At 40.7% G+C, this 16,199-nt stretch overlaps 1 protein-coding gene across 1 annotated transcript in view; it reads left to right on the forward strand.

Moving 5' to 3' along the window:
• The window catches only part of gtpbp2b (GTP binding protein 2b), an 18,519-nt gene extending 4,330 nt beyond the window's left edge, over positions 1-14,189 (forward strand). The window contains exons 3-12 of the mRNA XM_010770409.1: positions 1,308-1,492; positions 2,347-2,458; positions 3,603-3,800; positions 5,131-5,305; positions 6,984-7,203; positions 7,776-7,911; positions 8,123-8,181; positions 9,218-9,389; positions 10,362-10,526; positions 12,714-14,189. Of these exons, the coding sequence (XP_010768711.1) occupies positions 1,308-1,492; positions 2,347-2,458; positions 3,603-3,800; positions 5,131-5,305; positions 6,984-7,203; positions 7,776-7,911; positions 8,123-8,181; positions 9,218-9,389; positions 10,362-10,526; positions 12,714-12,908 (1,617 nt within the window). The 3' untranslated portion in view covers positions 12,909-14,189. The remainder of the gene's footprint in view (positions 1-1,307; positions 1,493-2,346; positions 2,459-3,602; positions 3,801-5,130; positions 5,306-6,983; positions 7,204-7,775; positions 7,912-8,122; positions 8,182-9,217; positions 9,390-10,361; positions 10,527-12,713) is intronic.
• Positions 14,190-16,199: the final 2,010 nt, after the last annotated feature.

The raw sequence follows: 16,199 nt of genomic DNA on the forward strand, positions 1-16,199 counted from the left end.
ATTTGTCTCTTCCTTTGGCTCCATGTTTCAAAGACAACAACCCACAAAATACCTTGTAAAAAAGTTACCGGTCTATTTGTTCTCAAGTATCGAATTGCTCGGGAATTTGGGGTTTTTAATTTTTCCAACCCCATTTTGGGCCAGGTTTATTTGTAGTTACGGTCTCTCTTATCTTAACATGATCAACATGACGCTGTTACAGAGCCTTAACAGTTTTATTCTGCTACAGCTGTATGACAGTCTGTCTGCTGCACACGTTTGTCTGGACCAAGATCTCAATATATTGTCACCCTCAGGACAGACTTCACATTACCTTCAATCTTAAAACCAGCAAATCTCACTATGATATTGGTTCCATTAAACACTAAAGTACTTGATATTTTATGATAATAATCATATGAAATAATAATAATAGTTATTATACTATTTATTGCAGTTGCATTTATATATACACACAAACAAAATATACAGTATATGCCTTTTTTAAACAACATATTTCATGCTTGATAGATTTGTAATATTTGTATTTTAGAGTGTTAAACTGGATATTTGAGGCCCACATCAATATTTCAGGGATTAAATCTGCTACTTATTTCTTTTTGTCTTTTAGGTTAAACACAGAATAAAAAAAGGGTCTTAATTTGGTCATACATTTTTTGATTTTACAGGGTAAAAATAAATGAGGTGGTCAAACTCACAAGAAATGTGTAGATGTCCCTCTCAGTAATACAAAAATATTTCTGATGTTTTATAGACAAATCTATTAATACATTTCTGTTGCAGCCCCACATGTTTTATCAGTCAGGCTCTTACTTACAGGGAAGCTCCTAAAGGTACTGTTATCTTACATTAAAATATAAAGTGGTTAGAATTTAAGTTGGTTCGTGCTCTGTGGATATTTCCTTTAGTTTGAATGTGTGTTTGGTGGCGTGATCATTATTATTTAGAGTCATTGCGTGCCTATTGATTTGAACACGATCCGTGTATCCATCATTTCCTGGTCTTCTCTAAAGAAGAGGGACCAATGAAAACGTTGTCATGTTGCCGTTGTTCAGCATGGAAACATTCATTAGCTAACAATGACATTATTGTTCTATTAATATAAAGGGAGGTCAGGTACTCTTTAAAACAGCTGCTAGTTATGGGTACTTTTTACTTAAGTACACTTCAAAGCCCATACTTCTTTACTTTCACTTGAGTAAAGGAGTTAAGTCAGTACTTCTGCTTTTACCAGAGTATTTTTAAACACGAGTATCTGTACTTCTGCTTTAGTAAAGGATGTGTGTACTTTTGCCATCTCTGTGTAGTTGAAGCTGGTGAACCCCACCCAGTACCGGTTCGAGCACCTGGCCACGCAGCTGAAGTGGCGTCTGCAGGAGGGCCGCGGCGAGGCGGTGTATCAGATCGGAGTGGAGGACAACGGGCTGCTGGTGGGCCTGAGCGAGTCCGACATGAGGGCCTCGCTGAAGACCCTCAAGAGGATGGCAGAGAAGTAGGTCACGTGATTTCAGAGTCTGTTAGTTAGTGTGTCCAGTTAAATTCACCAAACTCTCCTATTAGTAGACAAAAGTATCGTTGATTTCTCCCTCAAGAGGATTGGCAGAGAAGTAGGTCACATGATTTCAGAGTCTGTATCAGCGCCTCTGGGTGGAAAGGTATCTCTAAAATGTACAAGTTTAAAAGATTTTTGTGAACTCTAAAAATAAGAAAAGACGAAAGTCTCATATCAAAGAACATTTGCGGTTTTTATCCTCAAGTTTTTCTTACTTTTTTTCTTGTGCGGTCTGTTAGTGTTTCACTCAGTAGTACAATAGACACAATTGTCGTTAATTTCTCATTTCAGTCTGACGAACAGCACCTGCTCTCGAAGATTTCTTGAGATGTGATCCTTAGCTTAATCTACGCCCCTGAGAGTGCCAGTTTTTGCGAAGTGTGTGTTAAAAAAAATGCACTTTTGGCTGGTTTGTAAGAAAATAATCAGACGATTAACAAATCTTATTTGGTAAGATGGAGTCATTTGGTAATGTGGAAAATAGAATATCCCTTTTCTATCAAACTCTTTTTTGTGCATTTCATTTTTGTTGTATTGATACAGATAGCTTTGAATTTCTTAGGCGGGATTTATTTCCTTCCTATCAGTTCAATAAAAGGAGCCACTGATATATTTACCGTGATTTACTTCATGCAGTTTTCAGGTCAGATTTTCATTTGTGCACTAAAATAAATTCAAACGGCTAAGTAATAAAATATTCTCAAAACTGATTATCTACTTTGGAAAATGGTGGACGATGGTGTCAAGTGTTTTTGTAAGAGGTCTGATCTGGTTTTCTTTCTGGGTCTCATCAGAGTCGGTGCGGACATTACTCTCCTCCGAGAGAGAGAGGTGGACTACGACTTGGACAGAAATATTCGTAAAATCGCAGAAGTCCTGGTCCGAAAAGTTCCCGATGATCAGCAGGTGAGTCCGTCCTCCGGGTTTTGTATGAGCTTAAAAAGGCTTTTAAACCTTTAGTGCGTTTACTCCGGTCTAAATTGGGATGAGTTGAACTGAAAGCCAGGTGAGAACGTTCTCTCCTCTCATTGGTTGGATGTGTATGGGTCAAAGCAAGAACGTATACAAAATAAAAACGCCAGAAGAAGCTCCTATCTGCTCAATTATCAAGAAGCCATTTCAGGTCAGACCTCAAATTATTTGCGATCACCTCGCAAATAATTATTGCAATCCCCTACTTCATGCAAGTAAACCTGGTAACCGGAGCTGTTTAGCCTAAATTCTGCTTATCATTTTGTCAGGTCAAGGTTGGATGACGTTTATGCCACTAACAACCTGCTCTAGATTACTTTTGTAACCGTACCACCTCCTCAAAAGTGTGATGATGCGGCTGTATTGTCCACACTGAGTCTTACTTAGTCTAAACACTGTTTTCAAAAGGCCCTAAAACATTCAAAAGGACGACAACATGAAAAAACCTCACCTAGGGCGGAGCAATATCATGTCAATACTGTGATATGAGACTAGATATAATCTCAGATTTCTAATATCGTAAATATAGCATAAGCGTTTTATTTACCTGGTTTTAAATGCTGTATTAATACAGAAAGTTTTAGCGCTTCTATATTAGCCTTTTTACCGCTTAGTCATTATGTCCACATAACTAATGATTTTTCAATCAACATTTCATTGAGTAATTATTTTTGGAAAGCACCAGTCAAACCTATGATTGTTGCAATATTGATATTAATGACCAATACATCTATCAAATTAGATTTTTATATATAGAGTACTTTACAGTGTGTACTTAGACCTGCAGCAAACGAGGAAAAACTCACCAAGAATCCCCACACTTAATGGGGAAATGGTATAAAACTTGGAGAGGCAACAGAGGAGGCTCCCTCTCCCAGGACGGACAGACTTGCAGTAGATGTTGTGTGTATAGATTAGTGTCAGTGTGATATTTGATTCTTTCCATGTCACTCATCCCTAACCTCCCCTGAAATGTACCTCACCTGCAGGCAGCAGCAGGCCTTCTTTTTAAACAGGCTTGTAGTAGAGAGTAGACTGTGACCCCTCTCCTGCGTCATGTTGTTTTGGACTGGGGCAGTTCCTGGACCTGCGGGTGGCGGTTCTGGGGAACGTGGACTCGGGGAAGTCGACGCTGCTGGGCGTCCTGACGCAGGGCGAGCTGGACAACGGGCGAGGACGAGCGCGGCTCAACCTCTTCAGACATCTGCACGAGATCCAGACCGGACGCACCTCCAGCATCAGCTTCGAGATCCTCGGCTTCAACAGCAAAGGAGAGGTGAGAGAGACACTGATGGAGAGAGGGGGGGGGTGTGGCTATGTGTAAGAGGTTGTGTGCAACGCCACCTGGGGGAGTTTCGCCCCCAGAAAATGACTAAAACTAAGGTCTTATACTTTTAAGGACAATCAGGTTCCTTTACACCACGGGCAGAGACAGTTTAAGGGTTAATATCGAAGTACAGAATATCTAAAAACACCAGACACAATACATTTCAATAAAATCCACACTTTGTGTTTTCACTTAAGTAAAATGTCCAAAGCATGATCATCAAAGTTACTTAAATAGCTAAAGTGAATCCACTTATTGATGATGCTGGTAAAGGAGATGCTTTTTTTACACACTGCCAGGTAGATTGTGACATTTCAACATGGGATCAATCAAGTTTACTATTGTTGCATTGTAATTTGAATATACATATCTATCTATAGCTATATGTTCTGTAGACCCACACGCAGAGCAAAATGGAGGCAGTTCTTAATAGCTTTATTAACATAAAAAAGCTGGTACAAAAAACGGGTCAACCCACAACTAAGGTAACAGGCTAAGCTAAGGTAACAGGCTAAGCTAAGGTAACAGGCTAAGCTAAGGTAACACAGGCTAAGCTAAGGTAACAGGCTAAGCTAAGGTAACACAGGCTAAGCTAAGGTAACACAGAAGCTAAGGTAACAGGCTAAGCTAAGGTAACACAGGCTAAGCTAAGGTAACAGGCTAAGCTAAGGTAATACAAAGGCAAAGTGGCAAAACATAAACCGTGAAGAAACTGACGAGCAGAAACACACCAAGGTGACGACAATCTAAAGGAGATCGCTGGGAAAGACAGTTATATACACACAGACCAATCACATCTACAAGACACACACAGGTGGAAAGAATCAGACAATCATTAAGGGCGGGAGAACGACAGGAAGTGAAACAAGACTAGACAAAAAGGAAGTTTACAAACAGGAAACGTTAAAAACCAAAATCAAGATGCAGTTTGTTTAAATTAATGATTTCATTTCTAACATGTTTTTTTCTTCATAAGATTCAAACAGTAACCTAGTTCAATTTGTATGAAATCAAGTAAAATACATTTAATTTACACAGATTGTTAAGTGTTTAGTGTTCAAACTTTAACAAATACAAAATATCAATATGAAACATAATTGTATACACTGAATGCTTCCTTTGTCAAGCTACACATGGATTGCCCCCAGGTTTAATACATACTTTTTAAATATTAAACCTGGGGATCTCCAATCTGATAAATATATGATTATGACACTGGAAGCTGTTCTAATGTTTGAGAGTTATTTGAAAGAGTCTGATGACCTGTGTTGTGTTGCAGGTTGTGAACTACAGCGAGTCTCGGACAGCGGAGCAGATCTGTGAGAGCTCCTCTAAGATGATCACCTTCATCGACCTGGCCGGGCACCACAAGTATCTGAAGACGACCATCTTCGGCCTCACCAGCTACTGCCCCGACTTCGCCATGCTGGTGGTGAGCGCCAACACCGGCATCGGTGAGCCGCACACACACACACTTTACACACAGGAAGAAACAAAATCACAACAGTGAGCTGCACACACAGACATTACACACAGGAAGCAGAGAAACTCTATTCTATTTTTTTCAATTTTCTTCAATTTTTTTCAATTTTATTTTATTTATTTATTAATTTATATTTTCTTCAATTTTTTTTTTATTTGAATTATTTACACCCTTTTATTGTGTTGCACTGTTGGAGGATAAGATGAGATAAGAAAGTACTTTATTGATCCCAATTTGGGAAATGTTTGAGTTGCAGCAGCATAAAAGACATGGCGCTGTACAATACAAATTGAAAGACTAGAAATAAACAAGAAAGTAGAAAATATACATGTTGAATTTAGAAATTAACAATAACAAGATATAAAGCAAGGTATTATATATACATAAGTGACCTAAGATTTTCATCGACATAACTACACTGTAGCTATGTACACATGACAATAAAAGCCTTTAAACTTGAAACTTGAAATCACAACATTCATACCTGTGTGATTTTAAAGACGTCCTGGGTACCTCTCGGGGTCGGAGATATGGCATCTTCTGCCATGGTGTGTTAGTATAGAGTAGACATTGACTATGTTTACATGCACACTAGTATTGCACTTTAATACGAAAGTTTACATTTTTGCAGCGACTTCAGGAAAACAAACAAATGTTGCTAAGAGGCCGAGGGCGGGCCTGGTTTCCTTTGTCTGACGCGCTGTCCAAAAATAAGTTGCTGAGAACAAAAATGCATTAAAAATCTTAATGTAATGACAAATGAAATGATCAATTTAATACAATGTGCACAGAAACATCTCCCCCTGTCTTCCATACACACCTCACAAAGGTAAACTGGTGATTACTTTCAATATATTCACTATCAATATGTAAGAAGTGCCTTTAGCTTTTATCCCAAATTGTCCCTAAACATTCAATACCATATATCCATCATGCTGGAGGAGAAATTAAAAACACAGTAAAGTCACCACTAGAGGTCAGAAGTGGTCTGTGTTTAAATGAGATTATTCTGAGCGAGAGCGGGTTTATTATTAGAACTCAGTTAATTATTAAATATGGGAAAGAAAGGAAAGAAAGATCATAAAAGTTTTAATAGATAAATTAAGATTTTAGGAGGAATCAGGAAATATTTTTAAATTAGTTAAACAAACCATTTCATGCCACGTGTTCCAGGCTGCATTCAATTCATTAGATATATGATGAAACTCCTGCTGGAAAGTACTGATGAAATGGGTTATAATGTTAAATAATTCATATAATTCCTAGTGGTTTTCAAACATACTTTGCACTTTGCCAATATGTTCTTGAAACAGGAATTAAAAAGACCTTAAAAGTCTTACATTTAAATGAACAAAACTGAACCGTGCAGAAACCCTGTAACCCTTGTGTCTTAATAGTGTATAATTGAGAAGAACCTAAATGCCTTTTTAGATGCATTAAGACTTTCCCAAACTATGAGTTGCTGATTTCAAATAGAATACAAGCATACAAATAAACAATAAGTAATACAAAAAAATAAAATAACTAGACCCATAAAACCGCTGTTTGCGTGAGATTCTCTCCTGGTAGCTGCCAGCTGGTTTCTGGGTAATGAAGTCCTTTATTCTGATGCCAGCATGCTCACAGTGTTCCCGCTCTCCTCCGTCCAGCCGGCACCACCCGGGAGCATCTGGGCCTCGCCATGGCGCTGAAAGTTCCCATCTTCATCGTGGTCAGTAAAGTGGACCTATGCTCCCGCGGCACCGTGGAGAGAACGGTCCGACAGCTGGAGCGACTCCTGAAGCAGCCGGGCTGCAACAAGATCCCTCTGATGGTGTCTGGGGCTGATGATGCTGTGACCGCCGCGCAGCAGTTCACCCAGTCTGAGTGGTGAGTACAAATACTACTAATACTACTAATACTACTACTACTGCAGCAGTTCACCCAGTCTGAGTGGTGAGTAGAAGTACTGCTAATACTGCTACTATTACTGCTACTAATACTGCTTAAGTCACTCAATCTGCATGCAAGTTACAACACTACTAACATTATTACCTCAGCCGTTCACTTACATTGCAAGGTGGGTACAAAGACTGTTGAAACTGCTATTAATACTTCAAATACTGCAGTCTGAATGGTGGGTACATGTATTGCAAATACTGCAGTTAGTACTGCATAATTCACTAAATTGGCATAGTGGGTACAAGCACTTCTAAGACTCCAAATACAACAGCTTCTATTTTGTTCACATAAATACAAATGCAGTCGCTGTCTGTCGGTATTAGTCACCTAGGTTTAAAAACAAGTGTATATAGGGTCCAGCAGAGCCAGAGCACCAACGTCACCTGGTGATGTAGTGACAGTAGGTGTGTGTGTGTGTGTGTGTGTGTGTGTGTGTGTGTGTGTGTGTGTGTGTGTGTGTGTGTGTGTGTGTGTGTGTGTGTGTGTGTGTGTGTGTGCAGCATCACGCCAATCTTCACCCTGTCCAGTGTGTCTGGAGAGAGTCTGGAGCTGCTGAAGGTTTTCCTGAACATCCTCCCTCCACTGAGCAACAGCAAGGAGCAGGAGGAGCTGATGCAGCAGCTCACTGAGTTCCAGGTGCACACACACACACACACACACACACACACACACACACACACACACACACACACACACACACACACACACTGTAACTCACTGTGTGGCAACCGCATTTTACCCCATAAACAGCCTTTTGAGGCTACCCTACTGAATCCGTGGTTCTTTGGAAAAGTCCTTGAATATAAAACGTGAGTGTGTGACCGTTTGTGTGTGTGTATGTTTGCAGGTGGATGAGATCTACTCAGTTCCTGATGTTGGGACAGTAGTGGGAGGAACTCTGTACAGGTAAGAACAAAACACAGATCATATGAGGTTTAAACATTTCTCCGTAAAGTTACGCTGTGTGTGCGGACTGTGCAGATAAACAGTAATAACCATGATGTGTGTGTTTCAGTAATAACCCTGATGTGTGTGTTTCAGTAATAACCATGATGTGTGTGTGTTTCAGTAGTAACCCTGATTGTGTGTGTTTCAGTAATAACCATGATGTGTGTGTGTTTCAGTAGTAACCCTGATATGTGTGTGTTTCAGTAATAACCCTGATGTGTGTGTGTTTCAGTAATAACCCTGATGTGTGTGTTTCAGTAATAACCCTGATGTGTGTGTTTCAGTAGTAACCCTGATGTGTGTGTGTTTCAGTAATAACCCTGATGTGTGTGTTTCAGTAATAACCCTGATGTGTGTGTGTTTCAGTAATAGCCCTGATGTGTGTGTTTCAGTAATAACCCTGATGTGTGTGTTTCAGTAATAACCCTGATGTGTGTGTGTTTCATTAATAACCCTGATGTGTGTGTGTTTCAGTAATAACCCTGATGTGTGTGTGTTTCAGTAATAACCCTGATGTGTGTGTTTCAGTAATAACCCTGATGTGTGTGTTTCAGTAATAACCCTGATGTGTGTGTTTCAGTAATAACCCTGATGTGTGTGTTTCAGTAATAACCCTGATGTGTGTGTGTTCAGCGGTGTGTGCAGGGAGGGCGANTGGGAGGAACTCTGTACAGGTAAGAACAAAACACAGATCATATGAGGTTTAAACATTTCTCCGTAAAGTTACGCTGTGTGTGCGGACTTTGCAGATAAACAGTAATAACCGTGATGTGTGTGTTTCAGTAATAACCCTGATGTGTGTGTTTCAGTAGTAACCCTGATGTGTGTGTTTCAGTAATAACCCTGATGTGTGTGTTTCAGTAATAACCCTGATGTGTGTGTTTCAGTAATAACCCTGATGTGTGTGTTTCAGTAATAACCCTGATGTGTGTGTGTTTCAGTAGTAACCCTGATGTGTGTGTGTTTCAGTAATAACCCTGATGTGTGTGTTCAGCGGTGTGTGCAGGGAGGGCGAGCGGCTGGTGGTCGGTCCGACAGACGAGGGCCGCTTCCTGCGCCTGAAGGTGGGCAGCATCCAGAGGAACCGCTCCGCCTGCAGGGTGCTGAGGGCCGGGCAGGCCGCCACGCTGGCTCTGGGGAGCTTCGACCGCTCGCTGCTGCGCAAGGTCAGAGGTCACGGGACCGTAAGACTTTACAGTGCATGAGAGCACAGATTGAGTTCCTTCTTCCTGACCACCACCAATCAAAGTCCAAGAAACTTTAAATCCTACAAACATTTATCTCATTGAATTAATTGGTTTTAAATAATGAATGGCTTGTCTTCAAAGCAATGTCAGAGGTCACGTGATCGAAGTATGATTTTATCTTAAAATAGAGACCACAGATTGTGTTGTTTTTGTCCGGATCTATGTCTTTTAGCCAGATGACACTTTAGGACGTAAGAGCCCAGTTTCATCAGTTTAAAAGAAGTCCAAGAAACGTTTGAGTCTGAAAAAATTGTTCACTCTAAACTTGTTGTTTTAAAGAATGAATGACTTGTCTTCAAAGCTTTTCTCTCTACTCCGTTGTGTAAAGAATTGTCTGGGCTCTGTGTTGCCTTAACTAAAAAGGTTTTGAAAGTAAATATGAACTGTGATTACGTTAGCTTAGTCTGCTAAAATTAGCATTACAATGTTTACATGGTAGCGTTTCCATCTCACATACTATAAGCTCTTTGACAAATATTGCACATCTTAAGCTCAGAGCACAGCTGAGTAACATCACTTGTGTATTTATTTCAGCTTTCTGGGGTTATTTGTGTGTGTAATGACTTCACAGCTCTGCTACTGACTGATCTAAGACCTTCAGTTTTGTTCTTGCCGCAAAATATAAATATATTAAAGAAATAAAACCTTTAATTTAAACGTGTCACTTTGTTATCACCCAGAAACATCAATGTACAAATCTAACAGTACTAGTGGAAACGTATCTTTATCTGAATTTAAACATAATGAATAGACATGTACAAATAAAAGAATCTGCGCTGCATAAATATGTTGATTTATATTCAAATGTCTTGGTTATGAATGGAGCTCTCTCAGTATTGGGTGCAGCCCTGACAGTGTGTTTTGACACTGACGTGTGATTGGCTGTTGCAGGGCATGGTGATGGTCAGTCCCAAGATGAACCCGACCATCTGCTGTCAGTTTGAAGCCGCCATCGTCCTGCTCTTCCACGCTAAGACGTTTCGCCGGGGGTCGCAGGTCACCGTGCACGTGGGCAACGTCCGGCAAACGGCCACAGTGGAGTGCCTTCATGGGAAGGTCGGTCTGGAGGTCATATATAGAGACCATGTGTCAAAGTAAAGGGCCCAGGGGACAAATGCGGCATCCAAGCAAATATTGATCCAGAATATTACATTTTGGATCAATACATTTTGGCCTGAAAGACAATTTTGTTAATGTTTCATCACAAAAGAGATGTCAGGAAATAGGCCAGTCTACATTTGTGGCTGAAATAGGTAAGATAACATAAGAGGTACTTTATAGATCCCATATTGGGAATTGTGTAGATGCAGACGACTGCATGTCAGGAGCCCGGCCTCAAAGATCTTTGACTTAAAAAAAAAAGTCAATACCCACAACTATTGACTTTATGTTAGCCTAATTGTTCAAATGTAATTATAAGGCTACTATGGTTAAGGAACTTTTTTATGGGCATTTTTTGGACCAAAATGTATGTGATATATAGCGTGGTGCAGTGATGCCGTATTATTCTAGGCCAATTTAGCATTTAACTGTCAACAAACTCATTATCCGTGATTTAGGACTCATTCTTGCGTCACTCTTTATTGGATAAGCATCAATATAATCAGAGATCATTTATTTTTGTTTTTCAATTCAATAAAAGCCTATTTATATACTATATCACCAGCTCTTAATGTGATTACAATCTCCTTGTGAGGCCCTTAGTGAAATTGAGTTTTACCGACCCGACACAGACCATGTGATCTCAGAATCAGAATCAGAATACCTTTATTAGTCCCACAGGGGAAATTTGCATCGTTACAGCAGGAAAGAGCCACAGACAGCTTAATGCTACCTATGTTAAGAAAAAAGTACTAAGTTATGATATAATAAAAAATATAAAAAAGAAAAGTAAAAGAAAAATACTTTACAAAATACAAATCCTGTAACAGTTCTTAGGATTTAGCAGCCAGGTATATATTACACAGTTATTAATGGCATATGTATATATTGCACATATAGCACATAGTATGATGGTATTTAACTGCAGCAAGTTACACAATTTACAAGATACAAAATGCAACAAAAAAACACACCTTGTAACGGTTCTAAGGATTAGCAGCCAGTTATAAATTACACAGTTATTAACGGCATATATATATATATTGCACATGTTGCACATAGTTGATTGGTATTTAGCAGCAAGGGGTGATATAGTCTGTGTTGTGGTGTGTGTAGGGGAGGGGGGGTCTACTAGGCCTAGGGGCTGTGCTGGTTGTATAGTCTCTCCCACTAGGTCTGCTTTACAGAGGTGGAAAGTAGTGGAGTATAAATACTTAGTTAATGTACTTAAGTACATTTTTCTGGTATCAGTACTTTACTCCACTACTTGTTTTTCTGACCACTTTTTTCGACGACGGTCTGCAGAGTCAAAAACCCTCAAAATACACCCTGTAGCACAGAAACACAGAAAAGACCTGTCTATGCTGCCCCAGAACGCCTCGTTGGGGATTTCTCTTTTCCCATTTTTTCCTTCCGGGGCCTACTGACGTAACGAAGTCCAAATGGACCAATTGGTCCAAATTAACCAATCTGCGGAGCTCCTCATACACAGACACACACGCTCGCTCAGCCTTATCTTTTCTCAGCCGCGGTGCTGCGCGGAGCTCCGTATACACACGCACGCACGCACGCACGCACGCACACACACACACACACACACACACACACACTCGAAGCTCAGGCTGTGAGTGTGTGTATGTGCTCAAGCTGAGTTCCGCGGTGTCTCGCTGTCTCCAAGCAGCAACCAGGAAACGACACCAGTAATCCACCTCACACTGTCCGCTCCGCGAGCCTCAAAGGGCGGAGCAGCAGCGAGCCCCACAACGTCCCGCCAACACGGCACCTAGACCCCACGCAGCATTCTCATCTGTTTGTCATTACTGGTGTCATTTTCTGGTTGCTAACAAACGCCATTGTAACACATAATCACTGATGTTCCGCTGTAACGGTGGTGGACTCANTCAACAATGAAATTATGATCAGTAGAAATGGCCATGGACATGGGACCTTTAAGTACATTTCAAAGCCCATACTTCTTTACTTTTCTTGAGTAAAGAAGTTTAGTCAGTACGTCTACTTTCACCAGAGTATTTTTAGTAAAGGATGTGTGTACTTTTGCCATCTCTGCTGTTTTATGTAACTTCGTGTCTCTCTCTCTCTCTCCTTCTCTCTCTCTCTCTCTCTCTCTCTCTCTCTCTGCAGGACGAGCTGCGCACCGGAGAGAGAGCCGTGGTTCGTTTCTGCTTCATCAAACATCCCGAGTACCTGCGACTGGGCGCTAAACTCCTCTTCAGGGAGGGGGTCACCAAGGGCATTGGTCACGTGACCCGCCTGCTGCCCCCTTCCCAGAACCACGACCAGAACCAGAACCACGACCAGAACCAGCAGGAGCATTAAACCCCCGATCTGACAGATGTTGAGCTACGTGAGAACTCTGACCGCTCAGACGTCATTGAAGCTGAGCGGCTTCACTCCCCCCGCCACATGTATTAATCCCCCCCTCCTGGATCTACACTTCTGTCAAAGAGTCAGCCATCATCATCATCATCATCATCATCTTCATCATCATCATCTCCTTCTTCTTCACAGCAGGCGCTCGTGTCTTGAGTTAAAGCTGCCTGACCTCAGTGGGTTTAAACCCGGACGCTTAATCTGATGTTGTGCCACGGTTTTGATTTAGGACGCTCTTTTTCTCGTGCGGCTGTCATGAGAAGACTGAAGGATTATTTATTTTGGGAGGGGGTGTTTGAGGAGGGATGAAGAAGAAGATGTGACTCTGGATCTGTGCTGAACTCAGAAATGTACCCTAAGACTTTATTTGAAATCTGAAGAGGGGGATTATTTCCATTCGGAGTTGGATTCTTTTTTCTGAGGTGTCGTCCCATCAAACCTTTAGGATCATAATGATGGCTTTGCATGTTACAGCCCATAAACTACAAAACAACGTAATCCGCAGAGCGAGGTGGGGTCAGGGGTCATTTTCTGACAGTTTGTGTGGATATTATATATTATGACCAGCACCAAGTAAATGTAGGAATTTGAAATGCACTTAAAGGTGGATTTTAATACTGAGGTGTTTGAAGCTACTGTTACTTACTTTACCTTTTAGTTTCATTAATCTGCTAAATACTTTCTAATGTCATCAATACATTCATTGGGCCAAAGAACTTCAGAAATAGTAAAGAAAAATCTTGTTTTAAAAAAAATTAAACGCCCAAATATTCAGTTTAAAATGATCTAAAATGGAGAAAAGCAGCACATCTTAAACCAGAGACTGATCTACGGTTAGATCATCAAGTTCTTTGTCGATTATTATTCAACTAATTGTCTCAGGACTTGAGTTTTGCTTTGATTTTGCAGAGAGACAAGTAGGTACACTTCCGATTTTATTTTCATTTAATGAACTGCTCTGCACAAGTACAAGCTGCTGCAAAAGATAACACAATGCCGACAAATACATCTCTTAAGTAAGCAGTTGACTTTTAGCTATAGCTCTTCACCTCTCTGCATTTCATGATGACACTTGAATTCTGCTATGCTACATTATGGCACTTTCAGCGAACATTTTTAATTTGAGAGCATAAAAGACTATTTTGTGTGCACAAATTAAAGGTCCCATGTCATGCTTTTCTGGTTATTACCCCGTCCCCTTGTGTGTTATGAAGGGTTTTATGCACGTAAACGGACCAATCCGTGGAGCTCCTCACACATCAGGATCCCTTGGCGTCACTACCAAACGCAGTGGGGGGACCGTGAGCGTACATTTTCAACTAAGTCCCATTGACTTGCATAGAGCTCCCTGGTTGGTAGTAGACTAGTTAGGATCGCGGAGAAATGCTCTCCGTAGACCCATTCTCACAGCGTTTATAAACCTTTTTCTTACTCAATATCAAGCCACACTTATTGTTTTTACTTCAGCTGTGAGTGTTTGTGTGTGCTCAGGGTGAGTTTTCGCGCTGTCCCGCTGTATCGCCGACCCGGAAACTACACCAGTAACCCAGCTCACTGAGCAGCGAGCCTCGCAAAGTCCCGACCAATCAGAGCACACTGGGCTCACAGGGAGGGGGAGAAGGAGCTCCAACAAGCCGTTTAGGACAGAGAGTGAATACACATACTATACAGAGAGTATGAGAAACCAATGTGAGTTTGGAAAATTGCACAGTATAAATCTATTTTAGTAGACCTCAACAATGGAATTATGATCAGTAGAAATGGCCATGACATGGGACATTTGAATCAAAATGACTCCTGACACCTGCAGTGCTCCGAACAAACCAGAAGAGTTTAGACTGATGAGATTCGACAGGATTTTATACTGCAATCTAAAAGAGACCCTACTAGCTAATTTCATTTATTCTTTTGCACTTTATTCACTTTTAATAATTTTGATGAACCCTTTCTGTCCGTTCATCTGGATCATTTATAGGCTCTTAGAAACCAGTCTTTTTTCCACAATAATCACCATTTTGGGAGGTTGACTTATTGATGAAATGTCGTAGGAGGTCTTTAGCATCCGTTAGCTATTTATGGGGAACGAAACAATGCAGCTGAGAAATGTTCTTGGGGGAAAAGCGTTGGTTTTCTACTTTACAGCCTTATTTTCACTTTGTACAGATTCCTGCCGTCCGTTCAGCTCTTAAACTCAAGTTTCTTTTTGAACCGTTGTTCAGTATCTGCATTTACAAATGGCTGACACGGAAATATTTGCATCTTGGTTTCCGGTTTGTTCCGTCTATCCGTTGATGTTTTAGTAGGGTTTGATGTACCAGGCAGCTTATTGCAGCGACTCATAACCTGCATGCTCTCTGACTGGCAGAATAAACTCAAATATTTTCATTTAAAGTACAAAACAATATATACAGTGTGGATTTTATTTTATTTTTCTGAGGTTCTGTGCAATTGTAAAACTAAATATCGAATGTACTTTCCATGGATCCTGGGTAGCATTTGAAACTGCTTACTGTCAAAATACTGTTGACTTTGCACTTTGTATTCTGGTTCTGCATGTGTGTTGCCGGCGGTGTCGATCTGCTGATTCTGCAGAACGATGAAGACGAGGACGCTGGACATTTCAACATGAAGGAGTGGATTTATCAGTTTGTTTTTCATGACAGTCCCTCAAACTAATAAATAAACCATTGAAACAACATGACTGAAACATATTCCTTCTGATATTTCTTTAAAGAGTCCTCTCCTGCTGATGTTCAGGTGTATGTAGTGTCTCTACTTTAAAGAGTCCTCTCCTGCTGATGTTCAGGTGTATATCAGTATGTAGTGTCTCTACTTTAAAGAGTCCTCTCCTGCTGATGTTCAGGTGTATATCAGTATGTAGTGTCTCTACTTTAAAGAGTCCTCTCCTGCTGATGTTCAGGTATATATCAGTATGTAGTGTCTCTACTTTAAAGAGTCCTCTCCTGCTGATGTTCAGGTGTATATCAGTATGTAGTGTCTCTACTTTTAAGAGTCCTCTCCTGCTGATGTTCAGGTGTATATCAGTATGTAGTGTCTCTACTTTAAAGATGGCAGGGCGGGTCTTTTGAGTGAGGACTAATGTGGTGACGGGGAGCGTCCTTCGCCGAGAAAGTCATCTCTGTGATGATGACCTAGATGTGGGACCTGGTAGCGGCTCTGCTGTCGAGGGGGGAGAATTTCACTCGGAATTGGGTTTAAATTTGAACCGCTATATTG

The sequence above is a fragment of the Notothenia coriiceps genome, unplaced genomic scaffold (assembly GCF_000735185.1).
Source record: "Notothenia coriiceps isolate Sejong01 unplaced genomic scaffold, NC01 NC01_scaffold00008957, whole genome shotgun sequence".
Lineage (NCBI taxonomy): Eukaryota > Metazoa > Chordata > Actinopteri > Perciformes > Nototheniidae > Notothenia > Notothenia coriiceps.